The sequence below is a fragment of the Mobula hypostoma genome, chromosome 2 (assembly GCF_963921235.1).
Source record: "Mobula hypostoma chromosome 2, sMobHyp1.1, whole genome shotgun sequence".
In the NCBI taxonomy this organism is placed as follows: Eukaryota; Metazoa; Chordata; class Chondrichthyes; order Myliobatiformes; family Myliobatidae; genus Mobula; species Mobula hypostoma.
Window position 1 is genome coordinate 246,352,224 of NC_086098.1, and position 17,734 is coordinate 246,369,957.

Here is a 17,734-nt window from a genome sequence, read left to right on the forward strand (position 1 = left end):
ATATGTCAGGAATCACAGTGTAGTCAAAGAACAGGGTGAAATGCGTCAGGAATCACAGTGTAGTCAGGTCTCAAGGTGAAATATGTCAGGAATCACAGTGTAGTCAAAGAACAGGGTGAAATGCGTCAGGAATCACAGTGTAGTCAAAGCACAGGGTGAAATGTGTCAGGAATCACAGTGTAGTCAGGTCTCAGGGTGAAATATGTCAGGAATCACAGTGTAGTCAAAGAACAGGGTGAAATGCGTCAGGAATCACAGTGTAGTCAAAGCACAGGGTGAAATGGGTCAGGAATCACGGTGTAGTCAGGTCTCAAGGTGAAATGCGTCAGGAATCATAGTGTAGTCAGGTCACGGGGTGAAATGCGTCAGGAATCACAGTGTAGTCAAAGCACAGGGTGAAATGTGTCAGGAATCACAGTGTAGTCAGGTCACAGAGTGAAATGTGTCAGGAATCACAGTGTAGTCAGGTCTCAAGGTGAAATGCGTCAGGAATCACAGTGTAGTCAGGTCACAAGGTGAAATGCGTCAGGAATCACAGTGTAGTCAGGTCACAGGGTGAAATGCGTCAGGAATCACAGTGTAGTCAGGTCTCAGGGTGAAATATGTCAGGAATCACAGTGTAGTCAAAGAACAGGGTGAAATGGGTCAGGAATCACGGTGTAGTCAGGTCTCAAGGTGAAATGCGTCAGGAATCACAGTGTAGTCCGGTCTCTGTGTGAAATGTGTCAGGAATCACAGTGTAGTCAGGTCATGGGGTGAAATGTGTCAGGAATCACAGTGTAGTCAGGTCACGGGGTGAAATGTGTCAGGAATCACAGTGTAGTCAGATCTCAGGGTGAAATGCGTCAGGAATCACAGTGTAGTCAGGTCTCAGGGTTAAATGTGTCAGGAATCACAGTGTAGTCAGGTCACGGGGTGAAATGTGTCAGGAATCACAGTGTAGTCAGGTCACAGAGTGAAATGTGTCAGGAATCTCAGTGTAGTCAGGTCACAGGGTGAAATGTGTCAGGAATCACAGTGTAGTCAGGTCACAGGGTGAAATGTATCAGGAATCACAGTGTAGTCAGGTCACGGGGTGAAATGTGTCAGGAATCACAGTGTAGTCAGGTCACGGGATTAGGTCCCAGACTGTAATCCACAAATAAAGCTAATTTATTTTTTCTAAAATGGACTTTTGTTTTATGTTATAATTATGTTCTTTCTTACAGGGAGGGAGGGAACGTCGACTCAGACCATGAGAGGCCTGCGTCGGGCATTTTCATGCCTTACAAAGCTCAGATTGGAAATCTGTGTGGGGTGCCACTCCTTTCTTGCAAGAACATTATAAATGTTGCTTATCTGATGCTGCTGCCGGTAAGATCTCTATTGCACCTGTGCACACATACACCAGTGCATACTGAACAGGCCTAAAGCAGACAACATAATCAAAGACCACACCCGCACTAGACCCACACATTCTCTCTCCTCCCTCTTCCCATCAGCAAGCAGGTACAGAAGCCTGGAAGCATATACCACCAGCTTCTACCCTGCTGTTATCAGACTCTTGGTCTCACGATCCACCTCATTATGATCCTGCATGTTATCAATTATCTGCAAGGCACTCTTTCACTAAAGTGTATACACTTTACTCTGCATTCTCTATCCAGTGTTCCTGGACATCGGTGAGACGCAATGTAGATTGGGGGCCGTCTTGTCGAGCATCTTCACTCTGTCTACAACAAGTGATTTTCCAGTGTCCAATCATGTTAATTCCAATGCCCATTCCCATGTCAGTCCATGTCTTCCGTGAAGAGCCTACACTCAGGTTGGAGAGGCAAAACCTGATATTGTCTTGGTAGCCTCCAACTCAATGGCATGAACATCGATTTCTCTTTCTGGTAACTGGCCCCCCATCCTCCCTCTCTCTTTCCCCATTTCCCACTCTGGCTCCTGTCCTACCCCTTCTCTTTTCATCACCTGCACATCATCTCTCCCCTCCTACCCTTTATCCCGTGGTCCACTCTACCGCACTTCTCAGTGCCCTACCGTTCACTGTGTAAAGCCTACCCTGATTGGTGCTACCAAAGTACAGCTGCTCACACTTGTCTGTATTAAAATCATTCTGCCATGTTTTCAGCTGGTCCAGACCCCGCTGCAAGCCCTGATAGTCTTCTTCACTGTAGTGTCACCTGCAAATTTGCTGACCCAGATAACCACATTATCATCCAAATTATTGATATAGATGACAAACAACAATGGACCTATTACCGATCTCTATAACACTCCACTAGTCACAAGCCTCCAGTCACAGGGGCAACCACTCTCTGGCTTCTTCCACAATCCCAATACCTAATCCAATTTACTATCTCATCTTGAATGTGTGGGCACGTGGCCAAGTGGTTAAGGCATTGGACTAGCGACCTGAAGGTCGTGAGTTCGAGCCCCAGCCGAGGGAACGTGTTGTGTCCTTGAGCAAGACACTTAATCACACATTGCTCTGCGACGACACTGGTGCCAGGCTGTATGGGTTCTAATGCCCTTCCCTTGGACAACATCAGTGTCGTGGAGAGGGGAGACTTGCAGCATGGGCAACTGCTGGTCTTCCATACAACCTTGCCCAGGCCTGCGCCCTGGAGAGTGAAGACTTTCCAGGCGCAGATCCATGGTCTCGCAAGACTAACAGATGCCTTTACTTAAACGCCAAGTGACTGAGCCTTCTCGACCAACCTCCCATGTGAACACTTGTCAAATGGTTTGCTAAAGTCCACGTAGACAACATCCACTACCTTGCCTTCAATTTTCCTGTTAAACTTCCTCAAACAATTTAAGATTGGCTAGACATGACCTACCACGCACAAAGCCAAGCTGACTATCCCTAATCAGCCCATTTCTATCCAAATACTCATTTGGAGGCAGCAAGTGGGAATAAAAGGCTCCTTCTATGATTGGCTGCCAGTGACTAGTGGTGCTCCGAAAGGGTTAGTGTTGGGACCACTTCTTTCTATGCTGTTTGTACATCAATGATTTAGATGATGAAATAGATAGCTTTGTTGCCAAGTTTGCAGATGATACGAAGATTGGTGGAGGGGCAGGTAGTATTGAGGAAACAAGTAAGCTGCAGAAGGACTTAAACAGATTGGGAGAATGGGCAAAAGTGGCAGATGTTGGAAAGTGTATGGTCATGCACTTTGATAGTAGAAATAAATGTGCAAACTATTTTCTAAATGGGGAGAAAATCCAAAAATCTGAGATGCAAAGGGACCAGGGAGTCCTTATGCAGAACACTCTGAAGGTTAACTTGCCAGTTGTGAGGAAGGCAAATGCAATGTTAGCATTCATTTCAAGAGGTCTAGAGTACAAGAGCAGGGATGTGATGCTGAGGCTTTATAAGGCACTGGTGAGATCTCACCTTGAGTATTGTGAACAGTTTTGGGCTCCTCATCTAAGATGTGCTGGCATTGGAGAGAGTTCAGACAAGGTTCACAAGGATGATTCCAGGAATGAAAGGGTTATCGTACAAAGAACGTTTGATAGCTCTGAGTCTGTACTCACTGGAATTTTGGATGGTGGGGGAGGGGGGGAGGGTGGAAACATTGAAACCTTTCAAATGTTGAAAGGCCTAGACAGTAGATGTGGAAAGGATGTTTCCCATGGTGGGGGAGTCTAGGACAAGAGGGCAGAGTCTTAGGATAGTGGGGCGCCCATTTAAAACAGAGATACGGAGAAATTTCTTTAGCCAGAGAGTGGTGAATTTATGGAATTTATTACCACAGGTAGCTGTGGAGGCCAGGTCATTGGGTGTATTTAAGACAGAACTTGATAAGTTCTTGAATACAGTATCAAAGGTTACAGGGGGAAGGCCGGGAAGTGGGGCCGAGGAGGGGAAATAAAAGGATCAGCCATGATTAAATGGCGAAGCAGATTCAATGGGCCAAATGGTTAATTCTAATCCTATGTCTTATTGTATATATGGTTGCTTAGAATATATTCCAATAATTTTCCCACTACTATTGTCAGGCTCACTGGCTTATAATTTCCTAGATTATTTTTGGAGCCTTTCTTAAACAGTGGAACAGCATTAGCTATCTTCCAATCGTCCGGTACCTCACCTTAGACCACAAGACATAGGAGCAGAATTAGGCCATTTGGCCCATAAAGGCTGCTCCACCAGTTAATCATGGTTGATCCTTTTTCCCCCTCCTCACCTGCAGCTAAGGATGATTGAAATATCTCAGCTAGGGTCCCTGCAATTTCTGCACCTTCCTCCCAAAGGGTCCAAGGGAACACTTTTACAGGCCCCAGGGATGTATCCACCCTAATGTGCCTCCACATAGCATACGGCTCCTCCTCTGCAATCTGTATAGGGTTCACAAAGTCAATGCTGCTTTGCCTCACTTCTATAGACTGAAGCAAAAATCCATTTAAGATCTCCCCCATCTCTGTTGGCTCCATGCATGTATTACCATTCTGACCTTCCAGAGGACCTATTTTGTCCATTGTAATCCTTCTGCACTCAACAGAACTGTAGAATCCTTTAGGATTCCCCTTCACCTTGTCTGCTGGGGCAACTTTGTGCCTTCTTCTAGTCTTCCTGACTTTTTTCTTAAGTGTTCTCTTCCATTTCTTGTACTCTCGTTTGTTCCTGCTTCCCTACACCTGCTACGCACCTCATTTTTTTCTTAACCAGGGCCTCAATATCCTGTGAAAACCATGGCTCCCTAAACTTTACCTTTTATTGCAACAGGCACATACAAACTTTGTACTCTCAAAATTTCACTTTTGAACGCCTCCCACTTACTAATACAATCTTTACCAGAAAATAGTCCATCCCAATCCACACTTGCCAGATCATTTCTGATACCAACAAAATTGGCCTTTCTCCAAATCAGAATCTCAACCCGCATATCAGACTTATCCTTTTCTATCTTTACTTTGAAACTGACGGCATTATGATCACGAGATACAAAATGTTTCTCTACATAGATATGCGTCACCTGTCTTGTCACATTCCTTAATAGCAGATCAAGAAGTCGAGCTGGGATTTCTACATACTGATTAAGGACACTTTCCTGAACACATTTGACAAACTCTAGTCCTTTTACAGTATGGGAGCCTCACTCAATGTGGAAGTTAGAATCACCTATCACAACCTTATGTTTCTTGCCACAGTCTGTGATCTGACGACAAATTTGCTCCTCTAAATCCTACAAACACTTGGGTGGTCTGTAACATAGTCCTGTTAATGTGGTCATACCTTTCTTATTTCCCAGTTCCACCCATAATGCCTAAATAGATGAGTCTATCTTGACTGTGCACCGTCATGACATTTTCTGACTAGTAATACCTCCCTTTCTCCTTTAACCCCTCCCGCTCTGTCACGTCTAAAACAATGGAACCGCAGAATATTGAGCTGCCAGTCCGTCAACCAAGTCTCACTAATGGTGACAATATCATAATTCCACATGTTGATCCATGCCCGGAGCTCAACCTACCTTTCCTACGATACTAATTGCATTGAAATAAATACAGCTCAGGACATTAGTTGCACCACGCTCAAACTTTTCGGAGGTCTTACCAACATCTGTCTCCACTAACTGTTCTGGCACTCTGGTCCCACCCCCCCCAAAACTCATCTTTAACCCACCCCCAACCCCCATGTAGTACTAGCAAACCATCCCCTTAGGATATTAGCTCCCCCCACCCCCAACCTCCAGTTCAGGTGCAAACCATCTCTTCTGAACAGGTCCCACCTTCCCTGCAAGAGAGCCCAATGATCCAAAAATCTGACACCCTCTCACCTACGAGGAGCCATGTATGATCTTCCTATTCCTGGCCTCACCAGCATATCCCAGGCAGCAATCCTGGGATCATAACCCTGGAAGTCCTGCCCTTTAACTTGGCACATAACTCCCTGAACTCACTTTGCAGAACCTTGTCACTCTTCCTCCCGATGTTATTGGTGCCTGCACGGACCACGCCCTCAGGCTTTTCACCCTCCCACTAAGAAAGCTAGGGACTTGATCCGTGACCTCACAGACCCAGGCACCAGGGAGGAAACATACCACGTGGGAATCTTGTCTTCGCCCACAGAACCTCCCATCCTTTCCCCTAACCAATCCCCTATCACTACAGCTTGCCTCTCTATGCCCCCCCCCCCACCTTTGCCTTCTGAGTCACCGAGTCAGACCCAGTCACTGTGACTTTCCTGTGTTGGGTCACCCTCCCAGTGTATCCAAAGTGATATACCTGTTGTTGAGGGGGGATGGCCACAGGGGTACTCTACACGGACTGTTTAACCTATCACCTATCACGGCTGTTACCTATCACCCCCTCAGCCTCCTGAATGATCTGAAGTTCATCCAGCTGCAGCTCCAACTCCTTAACACAGAGTGTTAGAAGTTGCACTTCTCACAGTTGTAGTCGTCAGGGTCACCGGAGGTCTCCCTGCCTTCCCACATCCTGCAAGAGCAGCATTCCGTATCCTACTGGTCGTCCCTACTGTTTTACTGTTTAGCGCAGAATCAAATATCGCTGTGATGATTGTACGCTCTAGTATCAATTGTTTGGCGACAATAAAGTAACTGAGTTAAGTGTAAGAATAAACGAACTGTTGGAAAAAAATCTGCCTACAGCATTTTCGCTTTCTCCCACTCAAGCCTCTCCTCGCTAACGTCTTGAAGAACTAAAACTTCAAAGTCATCATTCTAACACTGTCCACACCAATGACGGCTGATCCACTTGCCCTTGCCAATCAATCCTGATTGCTGCTGCTCAAAACGTGACAATAACCCAATACTAATGCAAGTGACAATAAATTTGACTTTGAAAAGGACCTGAAAATATCTTAAAAGGGCATTAATGGTCTGAAAATCTCTCTCTAGCCAGATTTGCCTAATTGCTTTAACCTGGAAAGAGTCTTGGTCCACCGAACTCTCTTCCACTGGATGTGAAGGGTCAGTGCCCGTGGACAGAAGCTGTTGGACTGTGCCTGCGTCCACCACCACCTTTACACCTGAGGTTGTGTATCCGGGTGCCTGATTGCCATCGTCCACCCCGGGAGAAAGGGTAAGGGGAGAGAGTCTCCCTCCGTCTGAGAAGAGGCGGGAGGGCCCCTCAAGTATGCGGTCCTACGTGTGAGGATCCAGAGAAAGGAAGGAAGGTTCGACAGAGGGAGGGATGGCCTTGCTCAGAGAGACGATGGAGGGTCACCCTCGGTGTGGCAAGGTCCGAGGTGTGTAACAAGAATTCACAGAGGTACTGGGACACACCAGGACCCGATGATCATGGGAGTTTGAACTCTGGGTGTGTGTCATTCACCGTGAGGTCTGCAGGTCCTTGGGGATCATTCCTCTTTAACGCCTCCAACCTCCAACTCCTGAACTCTTCATTAACTCTCCTTCATCCCCGTGCCCAAATCCTAACTCCCTGCACCAACCCCAGACCCACTTTCAAGGACTCAACAACTCATGTTCTCAGTGTTATTTAATACTTCCTCCTCTTTGTATTTGCACAGTCAGACCTTGGGTGTAGTCTTTTTTCTTTGTTCTACCATGCAAGCCTGCAAGGAAATGAATCTCAGGGTAGTATTTTGTGACAAATTGTACTTTGATAATAAATTTACTTTAAACTTTGAAAACCATCCCTATGAACCCAAACAAAAAGCTGTCTGAGCAATGAGCTGGGCAGATAGCACGGCTGCAAAGTACATCTATTATCAAAGTACGTATACTGGAAACAGCCTTGAGATTTGTCTTCTTGCAGACGGCCACAAGACAAAGAAACCAATAGAACACATTAAAAAAGATACAGACTGTCAAACTCCCAATGTGCATAAAAAAGAACAACTCATGCAAACAATAAAAAAGTAAACAAATATCACACTGCAAAGTCCCGGAGAGTGAGCCCACAGCTCGAGCCAGTTCAACCCCGAGGTGAGTGAAGCCGGTCCAGGAGCCCGACGGCTGCAGGCCACAGTTCAGCCCTGAGGCGAGGAAACCTCGCAGTGTGGTGAGCCTTATACCGGTTCGTCTTTCGCCCCCGGCCTTGACCTTGTTTTAGCCTGGCTCAGCCTTCTTGAACTAGGGTTGACCAAGTTAGCTCTCTGTGGGTCCTGGGGACAGACATCAAAGGGCTCTGCTCCAGTTGACTGCTCGGTGATTTTCCAGGGAAATGTTAGTGTCTGGGTATTACTGGAGGAAGAACACCTGCTACCCATCAGATACCAAAGAGGTACTCCGGGACCGCTGGACACTGGAGGGAATGAACAGTCAATGCTTCAGGCTGAGTCTCTTCATCAGGACTGGAAAGGAGGGGAGCAGAAGAAAGAATAAGGAGGCAGTGGAAGGGGAAGGAGTACAAGCTGGCAGGTATTGGGTGGGGGAAAGGTCGGAAGGTGTAGGGATGAAGAAAGAAGCTGGGAGGTGATAGGTGGAAGAGTAAAGGGCTGAAGAAGGAGAAATCCGATAAGCAGGCGAGGCGAGGAGAAGAGAAGGGGTGAGAGAGGAACCAGAATGGGGAATGGAAAAAGAGAGAGGAGGGAAGGGGTTAGTAATTGCTGGAAGTTGGAGAAATCGATGTTCATGCCATCAGGCTGGAGGCTACCCAGGTGTTGCTTGTCCAACCAGAGTCGGGCCGAATCGTGGAGACCATGGGCAGACACATCAGAACGGGAATGTGAAGTTGAACTGAGATGGATGGCCACCGGGAGATCCAGCTTTTTGTGGCGGACAAAGCGAATGTGCTTGACAAAGCAGCCTCCCGATCTTCATCAGGGATAACCGAAGAAGAGGCAGCCTCTCTGGGAACATTGAATACAACAGATGACCCTGACAGACTAGCACGTGAAGCACCACCTCAGTCGTCTGGGGCCCTGAGCAGTGGTGAGGGAGGAGATACAAGCACAACAAGGGGACACTGGTGTTGTGTTACATGGAATATTACAGCACAGTACAGGCCCTTGTGCTGACCTTTTAACCTACTCCAAGAGCTAACTTTTCCCTCCTACGTAACCCTCCATTTTTCTATCATCCACGTGCCTATCTAAGGGTTTCTTAATGTAGTTGCCTCTACCACTGTGTTTAAAACTTAGCTCGGACATCCCCCCCTATACTTTCCTCCAATCACCTTAAAATGATGCCCTCTCATGTTCGCTATTCCGCCCTGGGGAAAGATCTCTGGCTGTCCACATCATCCACGCCTCATATCATCTTGTGCACCTCCATCAAGTGCCTTCTCATCTCCCTCTCACTCCAAACAGAAAAACCCTAGCTCACTCAGCCTAGCACGACAAGATGTTTCCTCTAGTTCAGACAACATCCCGGTAAATCTCCGTAACAGAAGTGATTCTGTGGATGCTGGAAATCTATACTGAAAATTATGGATTCTGCCCCCTTCCTTTCCGGTCCTGATGAAGGGACTTGGCTGAAATGTCGACTGTTTATTCCTCTCCATTAATGCTACCTGATCTGCTGAGTTTCTCCAGCAGTTTGCGTGTGTTGTTCTTCAATGTCCATAATATTTCAGCCCCGATCATTCCACGGCTATTTTTTCCTTTTACTTTTTCTCTTTGAAGTTAACACTCCTGAATGCATTGATCACATATGTAAAGTTTTTGAAGTTTGTATTTTTTTTACATGAATAAAGTCTATTTTTTAAATTAAAAAACAATTGAACGGAGGACAGAGGTTCTCTCTGGCCGTGCATTATGCCAGGGAGAGGGTCCAGCGTCCTCCCCCTAGGCCAAGCCCGAGGGCTCCGGGAAGCGGAAGCCTCGGGCGGCAAGCTCCCTCCTCGCCTCGTGGATCTGGCGTTGGAGCTCAGCGGCGGCGTCTGGGCAGTCGTTGAAGGTGGCCAGGCGGAAGCCCACGGTGGCCAGGGAATAGCAGGCGAAGGAGACCAGCAGGTAGGCAGGCAGGGGCCACAGGAGCTCAGGGCCGGGCTTGGGCAGGCCCAGGCCCAGCGGGTTGAAGACGAGGCCGGCCCAGACTGTGGCCAGTAGACCCAGGGGCAGGAGGCAGTCCGTCAGCTTTGTCATGGTCGCCAAACGCTCCTCCTGGGGAGATGGAGGGGGGAAAAGAGTGTTTACAGAGATAAAGTTCGAGGGAACGTGCTCCTCCCTCCTCACCAACTCTGCCTGGTGGGCCCAGGGATCAAGTTGCTCAGCTCTGGGGAGCTTCACAGGCAAAGCAATGAGAGTGTTAGGCTTGGTTCCTCCTCTCCCTGTCATCCTCCCTCAAGATTTCAAAAAACACATTTCACTAAATATGTCAGTGATAATAAATCTAACCCCGATTACCTCCCTTGCCTGTCCCTCCACTCCCGTCTCCTGTATCATCCTCTGTCCTCTTCACTCCACCCATCACACCTTCCCTTCCGCTGCCCACTCTCCCCCTCCTCCCTTCTCCCCATCTCCCTCTCCTCTCTTCATTCCACCCATCACACCTTCCCTTCCGCTGCCCACTCTCCCCCTCCTCCCTTCTCCCCATCTCCCTCTCCTCTCTTCACTCCACCCATCACACCTTCCCTTCCGCTGCCCACTCTCCCCCTCCTCCCTTCTCCCCATCTCCCTCTCCTCTCTTCATTCCACCCATCACACCTTCCCTTCCGCTGCCCACTCTCCCCCTCCTCCCTTCTCCCCATCTCCCTCTCCTCTCTTCATTCCACCCATCACACCTTCCCTTCCGCTGCCCACTCTCCCCCTCCTCCCTTCTCCCCATCTCCCTCTCCTCTCTTCATTCCACCCATCACACCTTCCCTTCCGCTGCCCACTCTCCCCCTCCTCCCTTCTCCCCATCTCCCTCTCCTCTCTTCATTCCACCCATCACACCTTCCCTTCCGCTGCCCACTCTCCCCCTCCTCCCTTCTCCCCATCTCCCTCTCCTCTCTTCATTCCACCCATCACACCTTCCCTTCCGCTGCCCACTCTCCCCCTCCTCCCTTCTCCCCATCTCCCTCTCCTCTCTTCATTCCACCCATCACACCTTCCCTTCCGCTGCCCACTCTCCCCCTCCTCCCTTCTCCCCATCTCCCTCTCCTCTCTTCATTCCACCCATCACACCTTCCCTTCCGCTGCCCACTCTCCCCCTCCTCCCTTCTCCCCATCTCCCTCTCCTCTCTTCATTCCACCCATCACACCTTCCCTTCCGCTGCCCACTCTCCCCCTCCTCCCTTCTCCCCATCTCCCTCTCCTCTCTTCATTCCACCCATCACACCTTCCCTTCCGCTGCCCACTCTCCCCCTCCTCCCTTCTCCCCATCTCCCTCTCCTCTCTTCATTCCACCCATCACACCTTCCCTTCCGCTGCCCACTCTCCCCCTCCTCCCTTCTCCCCATCTCCCTCTCCTCTCTTCACTCCACCCATCACACCTTCCCTTCCGCTGCCCACTCTCCCCCTCCTCCCTTCTCCCCATCTCCCTCTCCTCTCTTCATTCCACCCATCACACCTTCCCTTCCGCTGCCCACTCTCCCCCTCCTCCCTTCTCCCCATCTCCCTCTCCTCTCTTCATTCCACCCATCACACCTTCCCTTCCGCTGCCCACTCTCCCCTCCTCCCTTCTCCCCATCTCCCTCTCCTCTCTTCATTCCACCCATCACACCTTCCCTTCCGCTGCCCACTCTCCCCCTCCTCCCTTCTCCCCATCTCCCTCTCCTCTCTTCATTCCACCCATCACACCTTCCCTTCCGCTGCCCACTCTCCCCCTCCTCCCTTCTCCCCATCTCCCTCTCCTCTCTTCATTCCACCCATCACACCTTCCCTTCCGCTGCCCACTCTCCCCCTCCTCCCTTCTCCCCATCTCCCTCTCCTCTCTTCATTCCACCCATCACACCTTCCCTTCCGCTGCCCACTCTCCCCCTCCTCCCTTCTCCCCATCTCCCTCTCCTCTCTTCATTCCACCCATCACACCTTCCCTTCCACCGCCCACTCTCTCCCTCCCTTCTCCCCTCCTCATCTCCCTCTCCCTCTTCACTCCACCCATCACACCTTCCCTTTCGCTACCCACTCTCTCCCTCCCCTCCTCTCTCATCTTCCTCTCCTCTCTTCATTCCACCCATCACACCTTCCCTTACACTGCCCACTCTCTCCCTCCTCCCTCATCTTCCTCTCCTCTCTTCATTTCACCCATCACACCTTCCCTTCCACTGCCTACTCTCCTCCCTCCCTTCCTCCCCTCATCTCCCTCTCCCTCTTCACTCCACCCATCACACCTTCCCTTCCGCTGCCCACTCTCTCCCTCCTCCCTCCCTACTCCCCTCCCCCATCTCCCTCTCCTCTCTTCATTCCACCCATCACACCTTCTCTTCCACTGCCCACTCCCTCCCTCCTCCCTCCCCCCTCCCCCATCTTCCTCTCCTCTCTTCATTCCACCCATCACACCTTCCCTTACACTGCCCACTCTCTCCCTCCTCTTCCTCTCCTCTCTTCATTCCACCCATCACACCTTCCCTTACACTGCCCACTCTCTCCCTCCTCTTCCTCTCCTCTCTTCATTCCACCCATCACACCTTCCCTTCCGCTGCCCACTCTCTCCCTCCTCGCTGCATTCCCCCCTCCACACTAACTCCCTCCCCCTCTCCTCTCTGCAGTCCCTCTCCCTCACCCCCACCTCTGCCCTCCTCAGTCACCGCCTTCACCATTCACCCCGCTCACCTGTTTCCCCTCGTTCAGAGTTCCGGAAGTTAGCGCGGTGCACCCTGGCTCTCATAGTAACATCCGTACAATTTTACCGCCCACGTCGCAAATGACTACATTTCCCAGCAGACCACACGAATTTCCTACACTCTCCAATTGCGCCTGCGTGAGGCTGGCTGGGCCTAGTAAGGTTCCCATGGAAACGCAGCTTCACTCCCAGATGTAATAAAATATATTTCAATAAAAAGAACAAATAATAAGACTCCTTGATGTAGATATTCGGATTGCTTTACTATCTTTCATTGCAAAAAATATATATATTTTTAATTTATAAAAAGACTGAAATGATGTGGTTTATTTCTTGGTTCTTGATCTTCCAAAATATTCCGCATGGAATTTTAGCTGGAGGTGGCGGAGGGTGGGTTTAAGAAAGAGATTTTTGAAGAAGAGAAGCTGCCTTAAATTTAATTGGGTTTGGTTGTGTGACTGTGGCAGGGTGAAGATTATTCCATACTTTAACTGTGCGGGGGGGAAAATTGATTTATTCAGCTTAATACAAGAAAAACATAAAACTGAGGACTTCCCACATCTCTTTTCCACAGCAATGTTGTGGAGGACGTTTCAGCCTTTGGCACCCTCTCTGACAATGTGCTGCCATTGTGTTTCAGGAAATTGGGCTATTGGTTCAGGCAAAGCAACACGCACAACACACCTGAGGAACTCAGCAGGTCATCCGTGGAAACGATCAGTCAACGTTTCGGGCCGGAACCCTTCATTTAGACTGAAGAGGGAAGGGGCAGAGGGCTTATAAAAAAGGTGGGGGGAGGGTGAGAAGGAGAAGGCAAAGTTCAGACAAAGCAAGATCCTATATTTTTATACACACATTCTTTCTCTCTCTCTCCTTTTTCTCCCTCTGTCCCTCTGACTATACCCCTTGCCCATCCTCTGGTTCCCCGCCCCCGTCTTTCTCCCCGGACCTCCTATCCCATGATCCTCTCATATCCCTTTTGCCAATCACCTGTCCAGCTCTCGGCTCCATCCCTCCTCCTCCTGTCTTCTCCTATCATTTTTGATCTCCCCCTCCCCCTCCCACTTTCAAATCTCTTGCTAACTCTTCCTTCAGTTAGTCCTGACGAAGGGTCTCAGCCTGAAATGTCAACTGTACCTCTTCCTAGAGATGCTGCCTGGCCTGCTGTGTTCACCAGCAACTTTGATGTGTGTTCCTATAGCCAGGGTGCATCACAATAAGTGATTCAGACCTCTTGTTTCAGAGATGAATATTTGTCCGATCCCAAATATTCTTCCTTGGCTCCACTCATCCTCCTCCATATGGCCCTCCATCACGGGCACAGCCCTCAAGAAGGCAACATCCATCACCGAAGATCCCCACCATCCGGCCAGGTCATCTTCTCACAGCTTCCATCGGGCAGGAGGTACAAAAGCCTGAAGTCCCACACCACCAGGTTCAGAAACAGCTACTTCCCTTCAACCATGCGGTTCTTGAACCGACCAGCTCAACCCCAATCACCACCTCAGTACAGCAACACTACGGACCACTTTTTACCTCAATAAACATAGTTTCATTGTTCTAATTGCATTCTTTCCAGTAAAATTTGCGTATAATTTATGCTTTTCCTGTGAATGTTGTGCACCTGTGATGATTCTGCAAGTAAGTTTTCACTGCACCTGTGCATATGACAACAAACTCGACTTTGAATAATTCAGCCTGCCTTGAAACATCTGCCCTCCAGCATCAATTCTGTGAGTATCTTTTGTCAGATTAGAATCCAGAGCTTGTTTAGCAGGATTGTTAAATGGACAGAGAGGGAGTCTTTACTTTCTTAGGAGTTGAAGGTGGTTTTGCTTGTCAGCAAATAAGATCATATGATATAGGAGCAGAATTAGGCCATTTGAATCTTCTCCACTATTCAATCATGAATGATTTTTAACTCCATTCTCCTGCCTTCTCTCCATAACCCCTCATGCTTTTACCAATCAAGAACCTATCAATCTCTGCCTCAAATGCACCCAATGACCTGGCCTCCACAGTTGCCTGTGGCAATGAATTCCACAGATTCACTGTATTTCGACTGAAGAAATTCCTCCCCATCTCATTTCTTTTTTTCCCTGAGGCTGTGCACTTGGATCCTAGACCCTCCTACAGATGGAAATGCCCACTCCATGTACTCTCTATTCAGTACTTGGGAGGTTGCAATGAGATCCCTCCCTCATCCATCTGAACTCCACCAAGTACAGGCCCAGAGACATCAAACTCCTCATATGTTAATCCACCCATCACTCACAACACGTTGGAGGAACTCAGCAGGTCGGGCAGTATCGGTGGAAACGATCAGTCGACGTTTCGGGCTGGAACCCTTCGTCAGGACTGTAGAGGGAGGGGGCAGAGACCCTATAAAGAAGGTGGGGGGAGGGTGGGAAGGAGAAGGCTGGTAGGTTCCAGGTGGAAAACCAGTAAGGGGAAAGATAAAGGGGTGAGGGAGGGGAAGCAGGGAGGGGATGGGCAGGAAAGGTGAAGAAGGAATAGGGGAAAACACAATGGGTAGTAGAAGGAGGCGGAACCATGAGGGAGGTGATAAGCAGCTGGGGGAGGGGGCAGAGTGACATAGGGGAAAGGAGGGGGAGGGAATTACCAGAAGTTGGAGAATTCTATGTTCATACCAAGGGGCTGGAGACTACCTAGACGGTATATGAGGTGTTGCTCCTCCAACCTGAGTTTAGCCTCATCATGGCAGTAGAGGAGGCCATGTATGGACACATCTGAATGGGAGTGGGAAGCAGTGTTTTCTGAATGGGAGTGGGAAGCAGAATTACTGAATGGGAGTGGGAGTGTTGCTTTGACCCCAGCATCTGCAGATTATTTTGTGTTTTAATCCACCCATCACCTCCCAGCTTTTATTTCACTTCCCCCCATCCACCACCACCCACCTTCTCCCTCACCTGATCTCACATATCACTCCCACTACCCTCTGAGTGAAGATATTCTCCTTCACATTCCTCTTAAGTATTTCACCTTTCACCTACAACCCCCTGATCTAGTCTCACCCACTCAGGGGGAGAAAATGCCTACATGCATTCACCCTTTCTATACCTGTCATAATTTTGTATTACTCTATAAGATCTCCCCTTATTCTCCTATGCTCCAGGAAATAAAGTCCTAACCTTTCCCTATAACTCAGGTCAAGAAGTCCCAGCAATATTCTTCTAAATTTTCTCTGTACTCTTTCAAGGTTATTAATATCTTTCCTTATGTAGGTGACCAGAAGTGCCTGCAATACTCCAAATTTGACCTCAGCGACATCTTAAACAACTTCAACATACTATCCCATCTCCTGTACTCAATGCCCTGATTTATGAAGGCCAAGGTTGAAAAGGTGATGCCTCTTTCGAGGAATTATGGATCTGTATTCCCAGGTCCCTCTGTTCTATCGTACTCCTCAGTGCCCTACCATGTACCGTGCGAGTCCTACCCTGGTTTGTCCTCCGAAGGTGCAATACCTCACACTTTTCTGTGTTAAGTGCCATCTGTCATTTTTCAGCCCAACTTCCCAGTTGTTCCAGATCACTCCAAACTTTGATAGCCCTCACTGCTGTCCACCGTGCCTTTTTGCTGCAGCTTCTACGCCTGGGATCTCGACAGCAAAGGACAGCCTGCTGTCAGGAACTGGACGACAGTCAGTGTTAGGCCCTACAGCAACATGTCAGGTTGTGGGGAACACATTCCTCTGCTTAATTAGTCCTATCTCCATATCTGGCCAAAAATCTCCACCTGGGCTTTCCCCTCTGCTTCACTTTTCCAAGTTCTGTGAAGAAGTATTTATTAAGGAGCCAGCGCTACCTTGGGACACTTTAAGCATCCCCAGACTACTCAGCAATATTGGTTATTGGTTATCGTCGCACGTACCGAGATACAGTGAAAGTCTTCTGTCTGCCTGCGTGCCATCCAGACAGATCATTTCACATCAGTACATCGAGGTATTGAATTGAATTGACTTTATTTCTTACATCCTTCACAGACATGAGGAGTAAAACTCTTTATGTTCCGTCTCTGCCTGAATGTGCAATGTGCAATTTATAGTGAGTTGTAATAAACAGTATGTACAGTAAGATGTGGGCCAGCTGGTGGTGTAGTGGTATCAGCACCGGACTTCAATGCAGATGGTCGTGAGTTCAAACCCAGCCGGGTCCCAACCTGGGCAACAGCAGTATCTATGCGGAAGAAAGGCCTGGCAATCTACTTCTGTAAATTCCATGAAAACCCTGTGGACCCAATGGTCCATGAGGTCACAAAGAGTCGGACTTGACTTAACGACTGAAGAACAACAAGCAGTAAGATATACAACAGGACTGTCGATATAATATAGGAATACAACTTTATCAGTCTGATGGCCTGGTGGTAGAAGCTGTCCCGGAGCCTGTTGGTCCTGGCTTTTATGCTGCGGTACCATTTCCCGGATGGTAGCAGCTGGAACAGTTTGTGGTTGTGGTGACTCGGGTCCCCAATGATCCTTTGGACCCTTTTTACACACCTGTCTTTGTAAATGTCCTGAATAGTGGGAAGTTCTCATCTACAGATGTGCAGGGCTGTTCACACCACTCTCTGCAGGGTGCAGTTCACATACCAGGCAGTGATGCAGCCAGTCAGGATGCTCTCAAAAGGAAACCATATTGCATATTGCCTGTGGCCATCAAACTTTACAACTCCTCCCTTGGAGGGTCAGACACCCTGAGCCAATAGGCTGGTCCTGGACTTACTCCTGGCATAATTTACATATTACTATTTAACTATTTGTAGGTTTATTACTATTTAATTATTTATGGTGCAACTGTAACGAAAACCAATTTCCCCGGAGATCAATAAAGTATAACTATGACTACGACTACGACTAAGAATAGAGTGTTACAGTTACAGAGAAAGTGCAGCGTAGGCAGGCAAATGAAGTGCAAGGACTCTGGCGAGGTAGAATAGGAAATCAAGAGTTCATCTTTTAGTGTTTGAGAGGTCTGTTCAAGCATCTGGTAACAGCAGGGTCGAAGCTGTCCTTGAGCCTGGTGGTATGTGATTTCAGAGTGTTGCACCTTCTGGCTGAGGAGAGAGAACGTCCAGGT

General features: G+C 48.7%; 1 protein-coding gene across 1 annotated transcript; it reads right to left on the bottom strand.

Moving 5' to 3' along the window:
- Positions 1 to 7,419: 7,419 nt before the first annotated feature.
- dpm3 (dolichyl-phosphate mannosyltransferase subunit 3, regulatory) lies at positions 7,420 to 12,674 on the bottom strand. The gene is made up of 2 exons (XM_063032498.1): positions 12,626 to 12,674; positions 7,420 to 10,030 (listed from the first exon to the last, which is right to left on the bottom strand). The coding sequence occupies exon 2, from the start codon at positions 10,010 to 10,012 to the stop codon at positions 9,713 to 9,715; it is 300 nt and encodes a 99-aa protein (XP_062888568.1). The 5' UTR covers positions 10,013 to 10,030; positions 12,626 to 12,674; the 3' UTR covers positions 7,420 to 9,712.
- Positions 12,675 to 17,734: the final 5,060 nt, after the last annotated feature.

Excerpts from the sequence above, each read along its gene's own strand:
- dpm3 (XM_063032498.1), bottom strand. The coding sequence starts at position 10,012 with ATGACAAAGCTGACGGACTGCCTCCTGCCCCTGGGTCTACTGGCCACA.